An 18020-nucleotide genomic window follows, 5' to 3' on the forward strand; every position below is an offset into this window, starting at 1 on the left:
CCCACTTCTGACACCATGTCAGACACGCATCGTGGGGCGGTGATAAAGGGAACTCCCCGTTTATTCCAATGAAGTGCAATATATACAGAAGCGCTAGTCACATGACTTTTGTGATAAGTGCGGGATGACAGTCAAAGAAGTGTGCTCGTGTTTTATCTGCAGGCTGACGTCACATTTTGGATCCTTAATAATGTGGCAGAGAACCATCATTCATAGAAGAGATTTGATCAAAAAAACACTGTCGAACATAATTTGTTGTTCTGCTTAAATCCCGGTTATCTCGTAGAAGACTAAATTCCAGGGATTTTAAACGTGCAGATTATGAAAGAGGTCCTGCAGCGGGATTGTCTCGTTACTTGTCCGGTACAGTACGTTGACGATTTGTTAAGGTGTCGTCAGCGTAAGGCTCTTATTACCTCGGAACCAGGTACATTAATAGCAAGACAACAGTACTAAGAGGTGGTAGCGGCGGAGTATCTACTATAACGACTGGCTTCTGAATCCAAAGGTCATGAAATCGAATTTCTGGCTAGCAGGGGTAGGGGCAGCAGTTTAATGGAGGCAAAAATACTTTGAAAAGCATTCTTGCACAAACATGGTCCTAGACCACGCCCTCTAATAGCTAATTTCAATATTCATGCTTTAGCCTCGTTATGATTAGCAGCTATCGCCTCTATAGTCGCGCTTGATAGCTAGCAAGCAATGTTGCTCGCATGCTATGATATGGAATGGTGAGGCTAGAGAACGGCAAAGGGTACAAATAGTGGCTCGAAAAAAAGTCTTTTTCCGCGCTATTATTTCATTCCGAAAAAGTTACGCACCATCTAGGCCCATCTGCAAGTTTTGCTTAGGAAATCTGGGGCACGTTGTAGTTGAATCCGATCTCTGGAAAGAACGCTGTAATATCGGCGTTCGTGCCCTCTTGTGAAATTATTTAGGCGAAAGCCTTTAATGGCTCATACACCCGGTCGAGATTCTGTCAGTCCGTTACATCGCCAACCGTAAGTCACGACAACGGAAGGGACGTCATACAGTCCGTCAGTTACGCTATTCAACTCGATTAGAAAAAAAATCTTTGTGCTCAATTGGATTCGAACCACCATCCTTCAGCGTGCTAACGACTAAGCTACTTCCTGCCAACGCATATGTAGTTCTTCTTGTCTAGGACGCTGGAGAGTGTTTGCGGAAATCCGTCGAATCAGACGGATGCCTCCCAAACGCCCTCCAGTGTCTATAGCATTTAAGATTCCCAAACAATCGTGTACTTAATCACCATCTTAACCACACATCAGTGAAACAAGCAGCAACACTGCGCTAAAGGCTTTCGGCTCACCGCACTTATGGTCAACAAAGTTCCCCCCTCAGTTTGTCTTGCGGTATGTTTTGTAATTAAGCGGACTTTTATTTGACGTCAAAAAAGGCATTTTTAAATATATGTAGTAGCAAACACATACATCCGACTGACCTTGCGACGCTTTGGTTCGTCCTTGTACAAAGCGTAACCTGGAAGGATCAGGAATGATGACAGTATAGTGCGGCTGGATTAACAGTCTACTGATTCCTGCATAGCGCTTTCGTTTTCTTCAAATTTTAGTGGTATTGCTAGCTGTAAACCAGGAATAAAGGGGGTTAAATGCATAAAAAATGATTTTATGCTAACTTGTAATACTGCGGTCTAGCCATGATTTTAAAAGCGGAAGAATGCTAGAGAGAACAGAAGCGTAAATATAGGCCAAATTTCTCTGTCCTGCTACTTCACTAAGGTATTACTTTCGAATCACGTTTCTGTAATAGATCTAGCTTGTCCCTAAACGAATCTCTCTTTCGCTCATGGATGAATGTGATATGATTGCTGCATGTATGAAGCGTCCGGCTTAAGCGTTTGAAGAATACCGACGCACGCATAGAGAAACGTCCGAATACTGCTCAAATTCTAGCGTCTGAGCAGGCTTCTGGCCTCCCTTATAGCGTGGGAAGATTATCCTGTGCTTCTGGCAGCCGTCCTGCCATCCTGCGAGACGCCATCTAATCATTTTACGCCTCTTTCATTAAGCCTTGAACCAATAAAACGCCATTGTCCACATGCTGTGTTCCGTGGTTGAATTATTAATAGTAATCTTTGACAGCCACGACACTTACGCCGCTGAAATGGTAAATAGGGCAGTTAACAGCTGCGCTGTAAAAGAGTGAGCGACAGTTCCGAAAATCAGTGACAATACACTACTATTGACCTGGCTTCATCGTGCAGTGCAGCACCTGGACTTTCACATCAAGGGTAGAAAACACGTCCTTCCATCTGCACGGTGTCACTAACGCGATCGCCATGTGCGCGGCAGCTTTGTCTCCTATACTCTTCGCTTGGACAAACTCAGAAGCTCGGACTGGAGCAAGTGCTCCAGGCATTGGCGCTATTCAGGCGAATTAGAGCCGCTTGAGCCCCTTTAGACAGTATGTAATAGGACTTGCTGAAACAGGCGAAAACTTGCTCAGATAAAGTGGAGACGTTTCTGGCTTCATGTGGCCACTCTAAAACGCGCGACAAAGACCACTGTATACAGGATGAAGTTTCGTGAACAGCCGAGATTTTCCACAAAACTGATCATAACTAAGCCGTTTCTAAGCCTTCCGAGAGTTGACGTCATCACTACAGCAGGATGCCTCACTACAAATGCATCTAAATCTTCGTGTTATGTTTTGTGGGTGGCTGCTGTGTTTGTTCTGTTCTGCTCCTTTTCTTTTATGAATTTTTCCCCCTCTTGCTTTTACTTCCTAAACAAGTGATTGCTATTTAGGTTCCAGCCCTGCGCGATGCGGTTACGGAGCGGTCAGCTAGCTTTGTTCTTCAAGAATCATGTTATCCTTAGTTCTCTCAAAATTAATGTGAATGAAGCTTTTCTGTAATGATCAAACATTTGTCTGGAGATAGGTGGTGCACAGTAACACAAGAGTTGCAGTAGGGAAGCAAAAACAGGTGCTTTATGTGTAAGCGGTTTAATTTTTATTGCTGCTGAACACACCAAGCTGCAATAAATGCAAGAAGTCGAGGAATACTTGCTCTTTGCTTTACTTTATAAGATGTGAGCACTAGAAAACAACGATATATTAATTTCTGACCGACCTGCGAACTCTAGTCGGTCGTTGTGGGCCCTGTTGCGACATGGAAACTTTTGTGTCGTAGAATTTACATTAATGTTACATTTGTATGCACCCGAGAATGGACGTTAATTCTGTGAAGTCAGTGACGAAGCTGCTATATTTTCTTCACTGAGAGCTCCACATGCTTTGAAAGGCATACAAACTTATGCCTCATGCCTCCTCCACAAACTTATATTTGCGTACAAAAGCTGCAACAGTCACAGAAGCGATGGAACATCGGATACGCAAGGTAGAAGTCAAGTTGGTTGAGGGGTTCACCAGAGAATGAAGTGAAAACATAATCATTGTGGTTGAAAGACTTTTCTTGCGCTCCGATTCCACGTGAGGGGTAAAAATTCATCACATTTCTTGAGGTGGTTGTAATAAATGATGTTATGGCCGGTTACAGTTACAAAAGCAGCGAAAGAAGGCTACAGGTCTGGGCATAAGCCGTCGTATAGAGAACTGACAGACAGTAATAGACCATTAGCAATCATCAGAGCTTCTTACGGAGATTATGCAAAGAAGCACTACTTATACTATTACGATAAAACAAGAGGAAAAACAGCTATATGTTTGTGGGAAAGGCGCGAAAATTTATTGATAGTCAAGGGCTTTTGGTCTAGGGATAAGCTGAGAATACTTGGGGGATGTAGCAGGGGAATCCCCATGGCAAGCATTTAATCGAACATAATGCGCTGCTCCAGTACTAGAGATCTCGGGCGAATATTGAGACTAATTTCATTCCCCTAATGACGCTTGCCTGCTAAAAAAATGTGTGTGGAGCGTGGACAGTTTTTGGCGCTACTAAAGACCGGAATGTGACAAGAAGCTTTAAAGGTTCTACTTGGATGCAGTTAGTGCCCCAGTGCCATCATCAGCATCAACCGGACTACGTCCACAACAGGACAAAGGCCTCTCTCATATCTTTGAAATTCATCCTGTCCTGTGTCAGACGCGCTCATCGCATCCCCGCAAGCATCTTTTCTCTTGCAACACCAAAGTTTGTGTCATCCCCTGCTATACTTATTAAAGCAGAAAGTTGGCGAGTTGGTTTGGGTGCATGGTGGAAAAAGCACGTAAAGAGGAAGACGCAACGAAGAAACTTCAAGGAAGAGCACTGCACTCGTCGTAGCACTCGTCCTTGTTTCTTCATTCCCATGCCCTGCTACACTTGCGTTCTCTTGGAGTCCACTCCGTTACCCTTAACGACCATCGGTTATCTTGCCTTCGCATTACATGCCCTGCCCAAACCCATTTATTCCTTTTGATTTCGACCAGGATGTTATTATACCGCGTTTGTTCCATGACCCACTCTGCCCTCCTTTTCCTTTCTCTTAATGATGCACCTATCATTTTTATTTCCATGGCTCGCTGCTTTGTCCTTAATTTAAGCTGAACCCTTTTCGCTAGCCTCTACGTGTCTGCCCTATAGGTGAGTCCCGGTAAGATACAGATTTTACAGACTTTTCTCTTGAGCGATAATGGTAAACTATCATGAGCTGAGAAAAGCTGCCGAATGCGCTCCCACCCTATTCTTATTCTTCTATTTATTTCACTCTCGTGGTCGGGATCTGTGGTCACTATACATGCCCTAAGTAGACGCATTCCTTAACAACGTCCAGTGCTTCGCTACCAACCATAAAATCGTGAAGTGCTGTTACCGTCCGAGATGGAGAACATTTCTAAAGTTTTCCGCATATTAATTTGTAGACCTACCGTTCTGCTTTGCCGGTCGAATTCATTGATCATGTTTTGCAATTCGTCCGCCGAGCTACTTAGGGCAATGACATTAACGAATCACAGATTATATAAGGTATTCTCTATTAACCGTTATCCACAACAGTTCGAAATCCAGGGCTCTGAATACCTCCTGTAAACAGCCGGTGAATAGCATTTGTTAGATCATGCTTCGCTGCCTGACACCATCCTTGTTGGAATTTTATTGCTGTCATTACTGAAGACGGTGGTGGCTGTGCAGCCGTTATAGACATCTTCCAGTATTTTTAGATAGAGATTTCCTACACCCTGATTCCGCAATGCCTGTATGACCGTTTTTTATTTAGCGCAGTCTGAGGGTTAATGCCAATGAATCTGAAGCCATGGACAAGACGATGCTCATTAGTTACTTGAGGGCAGAATTCCTTCTCTAAAGCTATGCTTGCGTTTGTGAAAAGCATTTAACGAACAGAATAAATGAAGCTTAGCTGGGTTGGCCTTTATGCCAGGAGCCCGTTTGCATTGGCAGCGCAGCCTCCTAGACCTCAGTTGTTGGGTCATTGATTCTCGCAATATGTGGAATTTTCTGGCATGCCCATACATTGTGATATAAGTAAGCCACTTCGCCTGCAGACCCAGGAAAATCGGTGAATTCTTCCGTACAAAGCAGAAACTGAGCGCGTTAGGCGCGCAAGAAGCAGAGTGCAAACGCAACGTCCACTGGAGAAGTTTCACGCTGAATACAGCGCCGGCTTTGAACTTCCTACTCCATTCCACCATGGCATAGACTTGCTTTTGCTTCAGCACAGGGTGAAAAGATAAGGATCGTGATCCACAGTTCCGTAGCCGTTATTATTTCGAGTGACGGAGAAAGAGAAAGTGAATGGCATAGTACAACGGAGCAGGCAGTTTAAATTTGGCGGCGTAGTCATTGGGGACACGTTATCAGCGACTGTTGCGTCTGCACCCTGCCTTTTGTGCGCCTTATACGCCGAGTTTCGGTTTGTGGTGAAACCAGTGCTGAATATCTTCACTCTGCACAGCTTTAGAGGATGATTTTACTTTCGTCTAAACAACTTATTTGGCATCACTTCGAAACTTCCAGACCGTAATAATTGTGAAGTTGATCATACATTTCTGTTAAGTACCTGTCAAATTAGTCTGAATTTTTAAAGTAATCGACATCCGCCGTGGCTACTAGTTTGTTATTGAAAAGGTTTTTTTCGATTTCGAGCTCACTATATTTAGAAATTTTAGAAGGTGTTCATGATGGCGAAAAAAGGCGTCAATTAAGTAAATAAAAAGAGAGAAGACAACATACGCGTTGTTCTGTGGGGTCATTATTTATATTTTTCTATGCCAGTTTTCGCTTTTTTGCACCATTATAGATGTGCACCAGCTCGCCAAAACGTCTGCTCTACTGTGGAATGTGTTCTCTGAAACACGTGGTACAACCGACTGAAAGCCGGTAGTTAGGATGAGCCGATAACAGTGCAGTGTCATCAGCAAACTGCTCCAAAGTTGAGTTTCAATTCAGCACTTCGAAGCCTTCACTTGTAAGCTGAATCATGCTTAGTAACAATTTTCACTGTATAATTACAGTTAAATTGTTGTCCAACCACGAAATAAACAAATTTCCGTTGTAGCTCGTATATCAAAATTTTGCGATCGGTTGTATCAAATGCTCTGGTGAGGTGAACGAAACCGCACAACTAAATTTCATTTCGGTAAATTTATTTGGCGTGCCATATTGCACAAATTTTCTTTCAGCATAACATGCTTGTTCTTGTTCGAAATCTATACTGACTGTATGCTACCAATAGCGTTTTGTCCAGACTTCATTAATTTTCGATATGCTTTTATATTACTTTTTTAACGATAGGCAATATTCATATTAGCATGTTTAAGTAATTCTTCTTCCCTTGCACGAATAATGCTCCAACGCAGGAGTTTCAAGTTTTGCAGGAATTCTTCCGGGAATTAACCCTTAATTGGTTAAACCTAAGAGAATTTTATCCTACTTTTCAAAGGCCCTCCAGATGTTTTGCGGCCTAAAGTCACAAAAGCTGGAGAAGCCAGTTGCCTTCAGTGCCTGGTAATGAGGTTGCAATGCTCGGAGGTTGCAACCTCGGAGGTAATGCTCGGAGGTAATGAGGTAATGCAATGCTCATTTTATATCAAGGGAGGTAAGCTAGCGAGCCGATATCAGATACTCCCAGAATTAGATCTGAGCTCATCTGCAACTAGGTGCAGCGCCTATACTCCTCGCGGATAGAAACATTTATCAAAAAGGTGCTTTGTGGGCAAAGAGGTGCGATGTGTCCAAGATAGATTTTAAGGCTCCGTGTATAAGCGTCAACGTTGAAGCCTTGTTTGTGCAGTGAGCACAACATAATAGAGAAACGTTTACACCGTAAATTTCAGGGGTGATTTTACTTCGTGTTCGCAGAAGATACAGGTAAATGTGCATTGTGCTTGCAGTGCCAGAAAAGGCGGTTTGTTTATGTCATACAGTTTAAAAAATAACAAACGCCCTTACCAATGGCTCTGCTTATTGCTTTGTAATACCAAGTCACCATACACCTTACTTAAAGGCCTTTATTTAGACGCGTTGTTACTTTTGATGAACCTTGTAAAATTGCCGTATGCCGATTCACCTAACACCTCTGTGTATAGAAAGGAAAAATTCCGACCTTGGGGTAGAGGAAACGGTATATTACAACATTAGAAACTTCTCTACACTATGCCATGCAGAGAAAAATGCTTGTCGCTTTGAAGTGGCTGGATGAAATATTTTGTCGTGCCTTTGTTAATAAGGTGAGTCAGCATTAGTGTGCAGCTTGCTTCAGTTTCCGGCGGGTCATACCACGCAACCCTGGGTTTATTTCGTTCACCTGTGTGGCACGACAGCGAAGGGACGGCATAATTCAAACAGACTACTTTGTTGAAACCTGATTGACGTACTGAATAATTTCATGGCCGAATCTATATTTGTATAGTGCCAGAAAAGTGATCTACACTTAAATTGCACACGTTCTTACATGTATTTCATTCGGTATACTTTATGCAGCTTATTTTGCTGTCGTAAATCTAAAGTGGCTGACTGGTTTGTTCCTAAAAATATATTGAGACGCAGCAGCCTCATCACATATTATATTACAGATATTGCATAAAATGTTCCAAGTCTTGAAGTCGCTGTGGGCCACAAGTGATAAAACTCAACTACATTATATTAGGTTCATAAAAATGGGTCTATACTCTATAGGATTCATATGTGTATAGGAATTATCTAATGGGGCAGGGTTGGTGATTGGCTATACACTGTTAGCGGTAGACCCTTTCTTTGTGAAACTAGTTTACCAATCATAATGCCTCCATTTCGTTCACAGGAATATCATGCGGGAATATAATGGTTTACAGTATATACTAGTTATTTGTACGAGTTCAGCTAGGCGGTTACTTCGCAAAAAAAAATACAGGCTTGGAATCTTTAGATATAAACAATGCAGACAAATAGTAATAAAAAAGAGAGCGAGGTGAATAAAGATTCATTTACTGAGTGTTGATAATTTGCCTAATGCCATCCACCGGTAATTATGGTTGCGTATGCTCTTTCCTCTCACATATGAAAGCGATGAAGTTGTGCTCGGCATATAATAAATAGGAATCAATCTTGCTGAATTGCATGCAGCAGCGTAATGAAAAAAGGAAAAGTTATGCCCCGAAAACTGCCAATGAGGGAACGAGCCACAAAATGGTGCAGCGGAAATACTGCCAAGGATAGAGATTTAAAAAGGCCCATTCAATCAAAGAGGACTGCATTTCAAAGTTTTCACGAGAACCGGAGGCTGCTACACAAATAACTTCCATGTCATTTGCCCTGTGAATACACATCTACCCCGCTTATATCATTTTAAACGAAAATCACGTTAAACTAGCATCAAAGTTTCAAGTGAATTTTTGGTTGTCGGTGTAGTTTCTCTAGCCAGAAGGCACCCGATATTTAGTTCCAGGCAGAAATATTGCAAAAGAGTGGGGGGGGGGGGGGGGGGGAGGCTGGAAAGAAAAAAAAAGCTATTGCGGCTATAAACTTATTATATATGAATTTTTAAAGCACTATGTAGACAAATTGTCTCCAAATGGCCAAAAGCGCCCTCCTCAATTAATCAAAAAAATATTTTCTGTGACGAAACCTGTGCACAAATATCCCCATTTTATCGTGCTGAAAAACGGTTTTAAGCTAAATGTCCTGTAAGCATGTGTTCATATGTATAAATAACAGTGTTTAGTTGCATTTACAACTGGCTAAGCGTAGAGGAAACCTGATGGTTGTACACATCTCTCGATCTCTTAAAAAGCTGCAGCTTAGACATACTGGCACTGAAGCAAAAACCGAGGATGCATTCCAGTGATTACCCTGTGCACGTGTGTGCTAACCGTGGTTACACACAATATAGTACGCCTCTGGGCAGTGACAGAATGAATTTCAAGGAGATTAGTGCGTACTAATACAGCAACATCTATCATCTCAGGTTCCCTGTAACTGCTTCGTTGGAGCTTGTAGCTTGCACATGTTGGGATAACCCAGGCAGCACAACAGCATTGGACGAACGCCGGGCAAACATTGACGAAAATTGGCATGAACAGCGGTCCTACACTGGCTTTTAGGCAAAGTGCTACCACTCTGACTCATTATCTGGACTTTCAGGCCAGTTTTGGGCCAGCGCTCGGCCGATCGAGCGGCCAACGCAGGCCTCGTGTTCGTTACGCGACATGGGTGAGTAAAGGCCTCGGATTGGCTTTCCAACTTTCGTACACTGACATTCAGCTTTTGAACATTGGTATCCAGCTTTGGAACACTGGCATATCTAGTTGTCCTACATTGACATCGAGCTTTCAAACATTGGTATCCTGCTTTCGAAAATTGGCACATGCAACATAAAGCGCACTGGCCAATGTACTGGCACTGCGGATGTACCGTCAAACCTAGTAAATATTCATAAACGAGGGTGCCAAAGAATTCAGCAAAAAGAACGGTTTTATTGCATCGATTTATAATGATCACGCTTCTAGAAAACGCTGGATGGCTCGCACCACAAGCCATCCTGGGAATTAAAGAAAAGGAGAATGCAAGAACATGGTGGCAGAGGCTGCAGGAAAATCATTTATTTCCATGTTTGCTGGGTGCCGTCGATTCAGGTTGGACAACGCAGCTCGGCAAGCTGCTGTGTCATGGCTAAGAGACCCATAGAGTGCTTAATGAAGCTGTCCTACACTGAACTGATCAGTCATATCAGAAGTAATCGTTGCACTACTCTTGCAAGAGGAGTGCATTCACACAAATTCGTTGTTCAGCGCTTGTTGCACGATAACCTCACGATGCGTCGAACCTGGTAAAAGATGCATGATGTCACTATTTGTGCAATTAATGGGGTGTTAGTTCTTAAGCATAAATTACAAATTATCCAGAAAAATGTGTAAATATGAAAATGGCCGTCATAGGGCAAAAACATAAATGATTAAACAACACTGAATTTTGTGAGGCACAGTCTGCGTAAAGACACTCTCAACACGTTTTACAGAATAATTTTTAATTTATGCTGAAGAACTAACACCCCTTTAATAGCACAAAGAGAAATTTAAGAAGTGTGGCTGATCGGCGGAGTTGGTTTTGAATAGTTACTCATGAAACTGCACTGTGGACACAAGGCAGAGAAGAAAAGGACACACACTGCGCTGCCTTTCCACTCAGCGCTGTTGAAAGTCAGCGCAGTGCGTGTCCTGTTCTTCTCGGTCCTGTGTCCGTAGCGCTGTTTTATGAGTAACTGTGAAATTTAACTTGCCTTGCACCAGATTGTTGATTTTAGTTTAGTGCGCCAAGTCGCACCTACAGTAAAGAGATTCGATATGAAAAAAAGAAATTAATGAGATAATGAAAGGAAATTAATGTATTTATTTGTTTCCATGTCATAACTACGTACCTCTAAATTGCAAGCTCGTTTTTTATTGAGGTAAAGATGCACAGGTGGTAGCATCTTCTCCACATGGACGCGAGAACAGCATTTTTGAACAAAGTTTCTTTTTTTTTTGTGGATGAGGTTTAAGATTAGGCTTGCGCCTTTTGCGAAATAAGCTCGAGGCATCTTTCTTGTCTTAAAAAAATCAAACAGTTTATGATGGTCGCTTCGAAAGCATGTAATATGGCATTCGAAACTGTGACTTGAAAACCACACAAAAACAGCCGTCTGACAGTCCAGAGTCAGGCTAAGCTCGTAGCTGCGCGCGAGGAAAACAGCTTGGAGAAAGTGAGTAAAATCACCAACGAAAAACTGCGCTTCGAGGGGTAGGGGGTTAGCGCTCCACCTGGAAAAAGGCACGTCCAGAAGAAGAGGCGGGGAGATATGGGACATGAAAGAGAGAGGGGACGGGAGCCGAAACCTGGGAAAGGGGTTTGTAATTCTCGGAGAATGAGTCATGCGCTGTTCAGAAGGCAATACCTAGAAGGAACAACGGGATGAGAAACGCAGAAGCTTCAAAGTATTGTTGCAAAGCCGCAGGAGAAGCATCATGTCCGGCGACCGAAAACTTTGAAGCGAAAAACGCGGAGCTTCGAGATGGATTACGACATGACGACTTTAGACACAATAGCCAAACGGGCGAGTTGGTGGTACATATTGGTGGCAAACAGCGCAACGACGCGGACAGAGTGGAAGAAAATACAGGACAAGCGCTGACTCACAACTGAAATTTATTTAAGGAAAGCAGTACATTTTATAGAAAAAGTGGCCAACTTATCAGCTAGTACATACACAAAACCCAAGTTTCTACGCGGCATCGAGGAATGCAACCTCACTGTCATATAATGAAATAGATTGCTTACTGACACATAACCTTGTTTTTTTCTTCATGTGATATGCTTCCATAATCTCTCGTGTTAATCGGGACGGGTGTTTGTAGAGGATATCACAGTAAGGCAATGAAGGAAAACAAAATTGGCAGTCTCGAACATGGTCAACTAGATGATTAGATTTGTTAGCTTCAAGATTATTTGCATGCTCTTTCAAACGTGTAGAGCATGCAAATAATCTTGAAGCTAACAAATCTAATCATCTAGTTGACCATGTTCGAGACTGCCAATTTTGTTTTCCTTCATTGCCTTACTGTGATATCCTCTACAAACACCCGTCCCGATTAACACGAGAGATTATGGAAGCATATCACATGAAGAAAAAAACAAGGTTATGTGTCAGTAAGCAACCTATTTCATTATATGACAGTGAGGTTGCATTCCTCGATGCCACGTAGAAACTTGGGTTTTGTGTATGTACTAGCTGATAAGTTGGCCACTTTTTCTATAAAATGTACTGCTTTCCTTAAATAAATTTCAGTTGTGAGTCAGCGCTTGTCCTGTATTTTCTTCCACTCTGTCCGCGTCGTTGCGCTGTTTGCCACCAATACGACTTTAGAAACTCGCCTATTTTCTGGGGCCATGTGATTTGGCTTGTGTTAGCTCAAGATGGCTTAAAATGTTACCAGAGAACAAAAAAACATAGAAACAAATAAAATATTATGTAAGCAGAATGCGCGCTCATATTAGTACCAAAAAAAGAAAATGCCGACAAAAGGTTTGTATTAAACAATAGACGTTTCGGATTCCATGCGGAAGCCTAGTTCACTGAAAACTTCGCTCGCAAAGCGCTGCTTAAGACCGTTTCACTTATCGTCTGAGGCATCTTACATACATAGGCGGCAGATTGCCATCCCTGCGATTAAGCGTCTTTTTCGTCGTTTGTATCAGCAGCCTCGAGATAGTGGCGCGAAAGCTCGTTCCTCTCCTTGGCGATGGCGGAAGCCTTTTTCCAGCAGATATCATGGCCAGCGGTTTCTGCGTGCTGTGCAAGTGCACTAGAACCGACTTTGTTGTTTTTGATGTCCTTCAGGGGTTCCTTCAAGCGCCTTTCCAAAAGCCCGCTCTCGCCCATGTAAACGTGGTCGCATCCAGCGCAGGGAATCTTGTACACGACGCCGGGAATCCGGACCGCAACCGTTGCCGATCGCGTGTCTCCATTCCATTTGTACCCGGCATAAGTGAAGCACTGAGACGTGTGGTTCGTACGTACGATGTTCACATTGCCCACGTCCCCACCCGCAAGTTACGGCATGAGCTGGTGAGTGTGAAGGAAAAACTAAAAAAGTAAAACTTCCCCGGCGTCGTGTACAAGATTGTACAAGTACTGCAATTGTACACGTGTGCAAGTAAATGAACGATAGCCTATGGTGTGGTAGCGAAAGAGTTAAACGCCACTTATCAGCGCTAGCAGTACCTTGGCCTACTCAGCAAAGCCGCCCCTATAGGAAAATCCATCGCCTTGCACCCGTCCTCTGCTGGCGGCTTCATGTATTGGAAGCAACAACAAAAGAGTGAGAAAAATTGCAAGGAACTTTCCTACAAAAGAAAAGTGGCTTTGTTGGAGGGAATACTGAACAACGCACGCCGTATTTGCGTGAAATAATGAATCGATAAATCTTAAAAAAGACACTCTAGTCATAAAGCGAAGATCAGAAATTATTGAATCCACACAGAATAACGCACAATGTTAAAAATATAATTTACCCTGGGAGCCAGATGTCAGATTCTTTTATTATCTGATATTAATTAGTGTGTTTACTGCCATTAAGCGCATAATAGTGCAACAAATAAATCACAGTAAACGGCAGTGCCGCAGAAGGATTGAATAAGAAGATAGCCCAGAATAAGTTGTTTGCTTCGGCTGGTTTGCAAACAGTGCTTCCTAAAGGAAAAAAAAACGGTTGAGTTCTACTCCCATTACTTCCGTAGTGCCCTAGCCACTTGCCACCCTGTCTCGTCCTTCCCTAACAACCTGGAAAAATTGTCATATGCGGTCCCCCATAGAAGATAGCGTGACGGTTCCGAGTATGGCAAGAGAAATCTCCTCCCAGGTTAGGCAATGCGTAGCAAATGTCTTACAGCTTGTCAGTATATACATTTCGATAAACGCACGCGGAAGCCTTTATCTGTGGAACCGTATATATGAGACGGTGCAGAGGAAATCGACGGCAAGAGAAGCTCTTTTAAGGCAGGCAGGCAATGCTTAAATGTTTCAAGGAAGCAGGCAAGCACATTTTACAAATAGGCTTTTTGAGATAAGATGAACGCTGCAGCGTACCAAAGCCAGTGTCGGCGGACGTCGGAAACAGTAAAACCATGGTAGCTCTACTAAGCTTCTTGAGTAAATTCTAACCGTTTAATTTTTAGCAATTAAACATAGGCACCTAGTGGCAATTAGAGATTTGCAGCTGGCCTCGGCTGGAGTGGAAATCAGTGGGGAGCGCTGCAGCGCGGGCCAGACAGAGATGGTCACGTAGCTCGTGCTCCACGGAGCGACGTGCATAGGTTGATTGATTTAACAACTTTAATTTCCATCAGAAAAAAGGCGCCTCCCTCTAGGTGGGCGCCGCTGTTGGGTCATCGCCGATGCGCAGTTTTCGAATCGCGCTTGAAATCATGAAGATTTATTAGGCCACAGCGCCGATCGTAATCGCGCTCTCGAAATTCTAGTAACTTGTATGGCTCTTACTTAGGATAAGCGGCTAATCTCCGGTTGCAGCCAGATGCTTATCTCTTACAGGTACGAATGTGAATTATTAGAATTGTGCTAACCATCTTTCTAGTGAATATGATTCATCTGTTTTGGGATGTCCGTCAACACTGGCATTAGTATGCAGTAGAAGCCATCATCATGCTTCAAAAAGCCTATTTTTAAATATTCGTGGCGGCCTGCCAAGAAACACCTGGCTTTTTCTTCGCATATCGTCAGCTAATAAATAGTGGTCGAAACCACACAGAAAACATTTTTTAAGTTATCGCGTTCATTCTGCCGGAGGAGAAGGCGCACTCACCTTTCCGAGTGGCTGGTACTCTCATTTCAAGCCCTATTCACGAACTGACGATACACAGAGCGAGAAATCACGAGAAAAAATTTTCTGGCACTGAACGCTAAGAGGAACATTTAGAAGCACAGCCAGGAGTCAACAAAAATAGAGAAGAGTTTAGTCTTCGTCACATTATCCTAATTCCTGCAAAAACTCTGAAGTGTGTCGCGATCTCTTATCCTTTGAAGCTTCTGCGAAAGCTGTACAGGTTTTCCTTGTAGCCGTATGTCGGCACTTGGGTGGAATCAGTGACTGGAACCCCTTTCTTACATATCTGCTCCACCGCGGTGGATTCCTCAAAAAGACTGTACCAATTTTTTACCATCCAAATAATGTTCTGAAGTGGCAACAAGGTGAGAGCTAAACAATCTCTTATAGCCCCTAAAACATTGCAGGATTTCACTGAACACAGTTAGGGTTTTGGCGACTCTTGACGAAGCAGTAAAAAATAATAAACAACCAAAGACAAGCCTGGGGCTAAAAGTGAAATAGTATGTAACAGACCCCAAGATAATCCAGGATTTCACTGAATCCATGGCGGTTTTGGTTGTCTGATAATAAAGAAAAAAAACAATAAACAAACCTACGCACCAAAAGCAGCGTCAGGGATGGCAGGGTCGACTTCTCGATTTCAAGGCTTATCCACTGCTTTATATCCATGCCAATCAGTGCTAACATTTGTTTGTTGCGAAAAACAATGCTGCTCGCGTAAGGAGCAGTGCAAGCTGAAGAAAAATGAAAGAATAAACCTCCGTAGGGGGCGGGGGGGGGAAGGGTGGAGGAAGACCTAAAAGGGAGGGGGCATCTTGCAGTTCATTAGCAGGATTGGCGCCTGCCTGTAGCGGGTATATGCGACCAGCATAGAGTTTTGGTACGCACGCGTTGATGCTATTCGAGAAGCTCATTTCTGAATTGTGCATAGGGATACGATGCAAGCATTGATCACGTGGCCAAAGTCAGAGTTCCTGTTTCCACACCACTAGTGTCGGATTCCAGTCGGGAACATGGAACACAGCCGTGAATCAGCGAGGAAGCCCAAGATTCGTCTTGGCCAATAAGAGTTCAGAAATTTATTCAATGCATGTCGACCATCGAAGCACGCTTCTCGGTTCGCGGAGTAAGAAAATGTGCCTCGGATTGCCGATTGGAATGCACCCTGAGGAAAGAGCGGGCTGCGCCATTATAACTCTGGTTGGCATTGGGATGATTTTGGTGTAGGACTGTTTATTCATGATGAAAGGCGCGATCAACGTGTTTGTGCAGGAAAGTCACCAAGAAGACAAGTCATGAAAGCAAACGTTGTTCAGAACACAATACAAATCATTTGACAAGGTAGAGTTGATGGTGGGTGTTTGGCGTCATGTTGCAATTTGCATGTGGGGCACAGATGAAGGCCGTCATTTCAATTAAACGTTTTTTTTAATAGCTGGTTCTTATGAGCTCCGCTGCCGGCGGTTTTCATACCTACACATCTCGCACTGCGAAGAGGCCATAAAACCGCAAATACCGCTCTAGTTGCTGAGAGGCACTTACATCAGTCACTACTACTGGTATGGTTAATAAACTTGGCATTGTTAAAGTGATGGTTTGCTCGAAAGGAGCGGCAGTATGCAGCAAAGTAATAAAACAATAAAAAGGCACAATGCTTTGAGCAAGGCACTTCTATCGAGCCGTTTCGCAACACAAACATAGCGAGGCTTTCCGCACAAGGTCATTTTCACCGTGGAAGCCGCACGCTCAAGTCTGCGAAAACAAAGGAAGCCGCTGCCCAGACGGCCGTGCACAGGTCCAGTTCTCGGCGGTCTAGAACGCTCATTGTGTCTCCCTCGCTGTGATGAAATATGAAATACTTCTCATTCGCTGTGCTCAAAGACGCGCCTGGTATGCCTTCTTTGATCCAAAGAGATAGGTCCGGCGCCGAAGCCCCGAGGGTCAATCGCGTGGCGTTAATTGGCGCGAACAGGCGAAGCACCTCTGCTGCAATGCAGCGTGCGCGGTCGTTGGAGGAGGAGAAACCAAGGCCCAGAGGTCGGAACGTCCCACTGTCTGATTCCATCACCAGGTTCACGAGGTGGCGCTCGCGATCAAAGTGGCGACGGAAGTACTCGGCGGCTCCCGCTGTGTTGATCTCTTCGCCCGTCCAGAGGACGCAACGCAGCGTTCGCCGTGGTTTGAGTCCGAGCTTGCGGAGGACGGCCAGCGCCCTCCATGAGATAAAGGCACCCGCGCCATCATCCATGGCACCTTGACCAACATCCCATGAGTCCAGGTGACCGGACAGTAGCACAACCTGTGTGAAAAAGGAGTTTCATTACACCTTGAAAATAATTTTCGATTAATCTTGGCCGAGATTACAGAAGTTGAAAATCAGGGTTTGCCATACAGTGCTAGTGTTAATACTTTTGTCCGTACTGAGGTTCTAGATTTACTCAAGTGTCATTTTTTTTAAGTGTGTGATGGCCGGAAAAGTGTGTCGTAAGCTTCATGTAAAAGGCGCCTCTTGTGACAAATGCTCTGCTATCGAATAACTCAAGCTAACGTTGCGCTAGATGGAGGCGATAGATTGCTCAAATTACTCGGCTATATCTTCGGAACGTTTATATGTCCATAAGCTTAGTTTGGAACAATATAGCAAAAAGTTTCGCCTCTCTTTACTGGTCGTCCAGATTCTGGAAACTGCACTGTGTCACATCCTTAATAAATTGGATCCTATTACTGCCAGTAATACTTTGGTTTTGGCGAGCTAGATGATCACTGTAGAATGTTTTGGAGACGGCGCAAATGTGAGAATAAGGTCCTGTCGCTTCCATCTGCATTCATTGTCTCTCTTCTCTTCTGCGCAGTCTTCGAAGTCCTTTACTATTATCATAGCTGGCATCTTCTAAATGTGAGAAAGGCTAGTGTTGGCCGCTTGCGTGGAACGTTTCGGTGCCAGGCCGTTATCGGCGGATCTATGATGTGAACGTGGCTGCAGGCTTTGAAATGTCTGCTGGTAATTCGGTGGTTGCTTCGCTTTTTTAACAGCGCCTGTCTCGGTTGACGTCATTGACCCCACAAACTGAGGAATTTGACGTGCGCTCCAGTGCAAATGCAAATTATCTTGAGTCTTCTCAATCATTCATCATTATTTTCCCCCACTCCTACTTCCCCAACGCAGGATGGAGAGAAGGTCCCTTCATTGTAAAATGAACATCTCGGTCTTACTGGACTGT

At 43.7% G+C, this 18020-nt stretch overlaps 1 protein-coding gene across 3 annotated transcripts in view; it reads right to left on the reverse strand.

The window, feature by feature from the left end:
* Window positions 1-15853: 15853 nt before the first annotated feature.
* LOC144121737 (carboxypeptidase Q-like) overlaps window positions 15854-18020 on the reverse strand; it is a 28637-nt gene continuing 26470 nt past the window's right edge. For all 3 annotated transcript variants that reach the window (XM_077655104.1, XM_077655106.1, XM_077655105.1), the window contains exon 5: window positions 15854-17098. In XM_077655104.1, the coding sequence (XP_077511230.1) occupies window positions 16526-17098 (573 nt within the window). In that variant the 3' untranslated portion in view covers window positions 15854-16525. The remainder of the gene's footprint in view (window positions 17099-18020) is intronic.

Source organism: Amblyomma americanum, chromosome 2, assembly GCF_052857255.1.
Source record: "Amblyomma americanum isolate KBUSLIRL-KWMA chromosome 2, ASM5285725v1, whole genome shotgun sequence".
Classification (NCBI taxonomy): domain Eukaryota; kingdom Metazoa; phylum Arthropoda; class Arachnida; order Ixodida; family Ixodidae; genus Amblyomma; species Amblyomma americanum.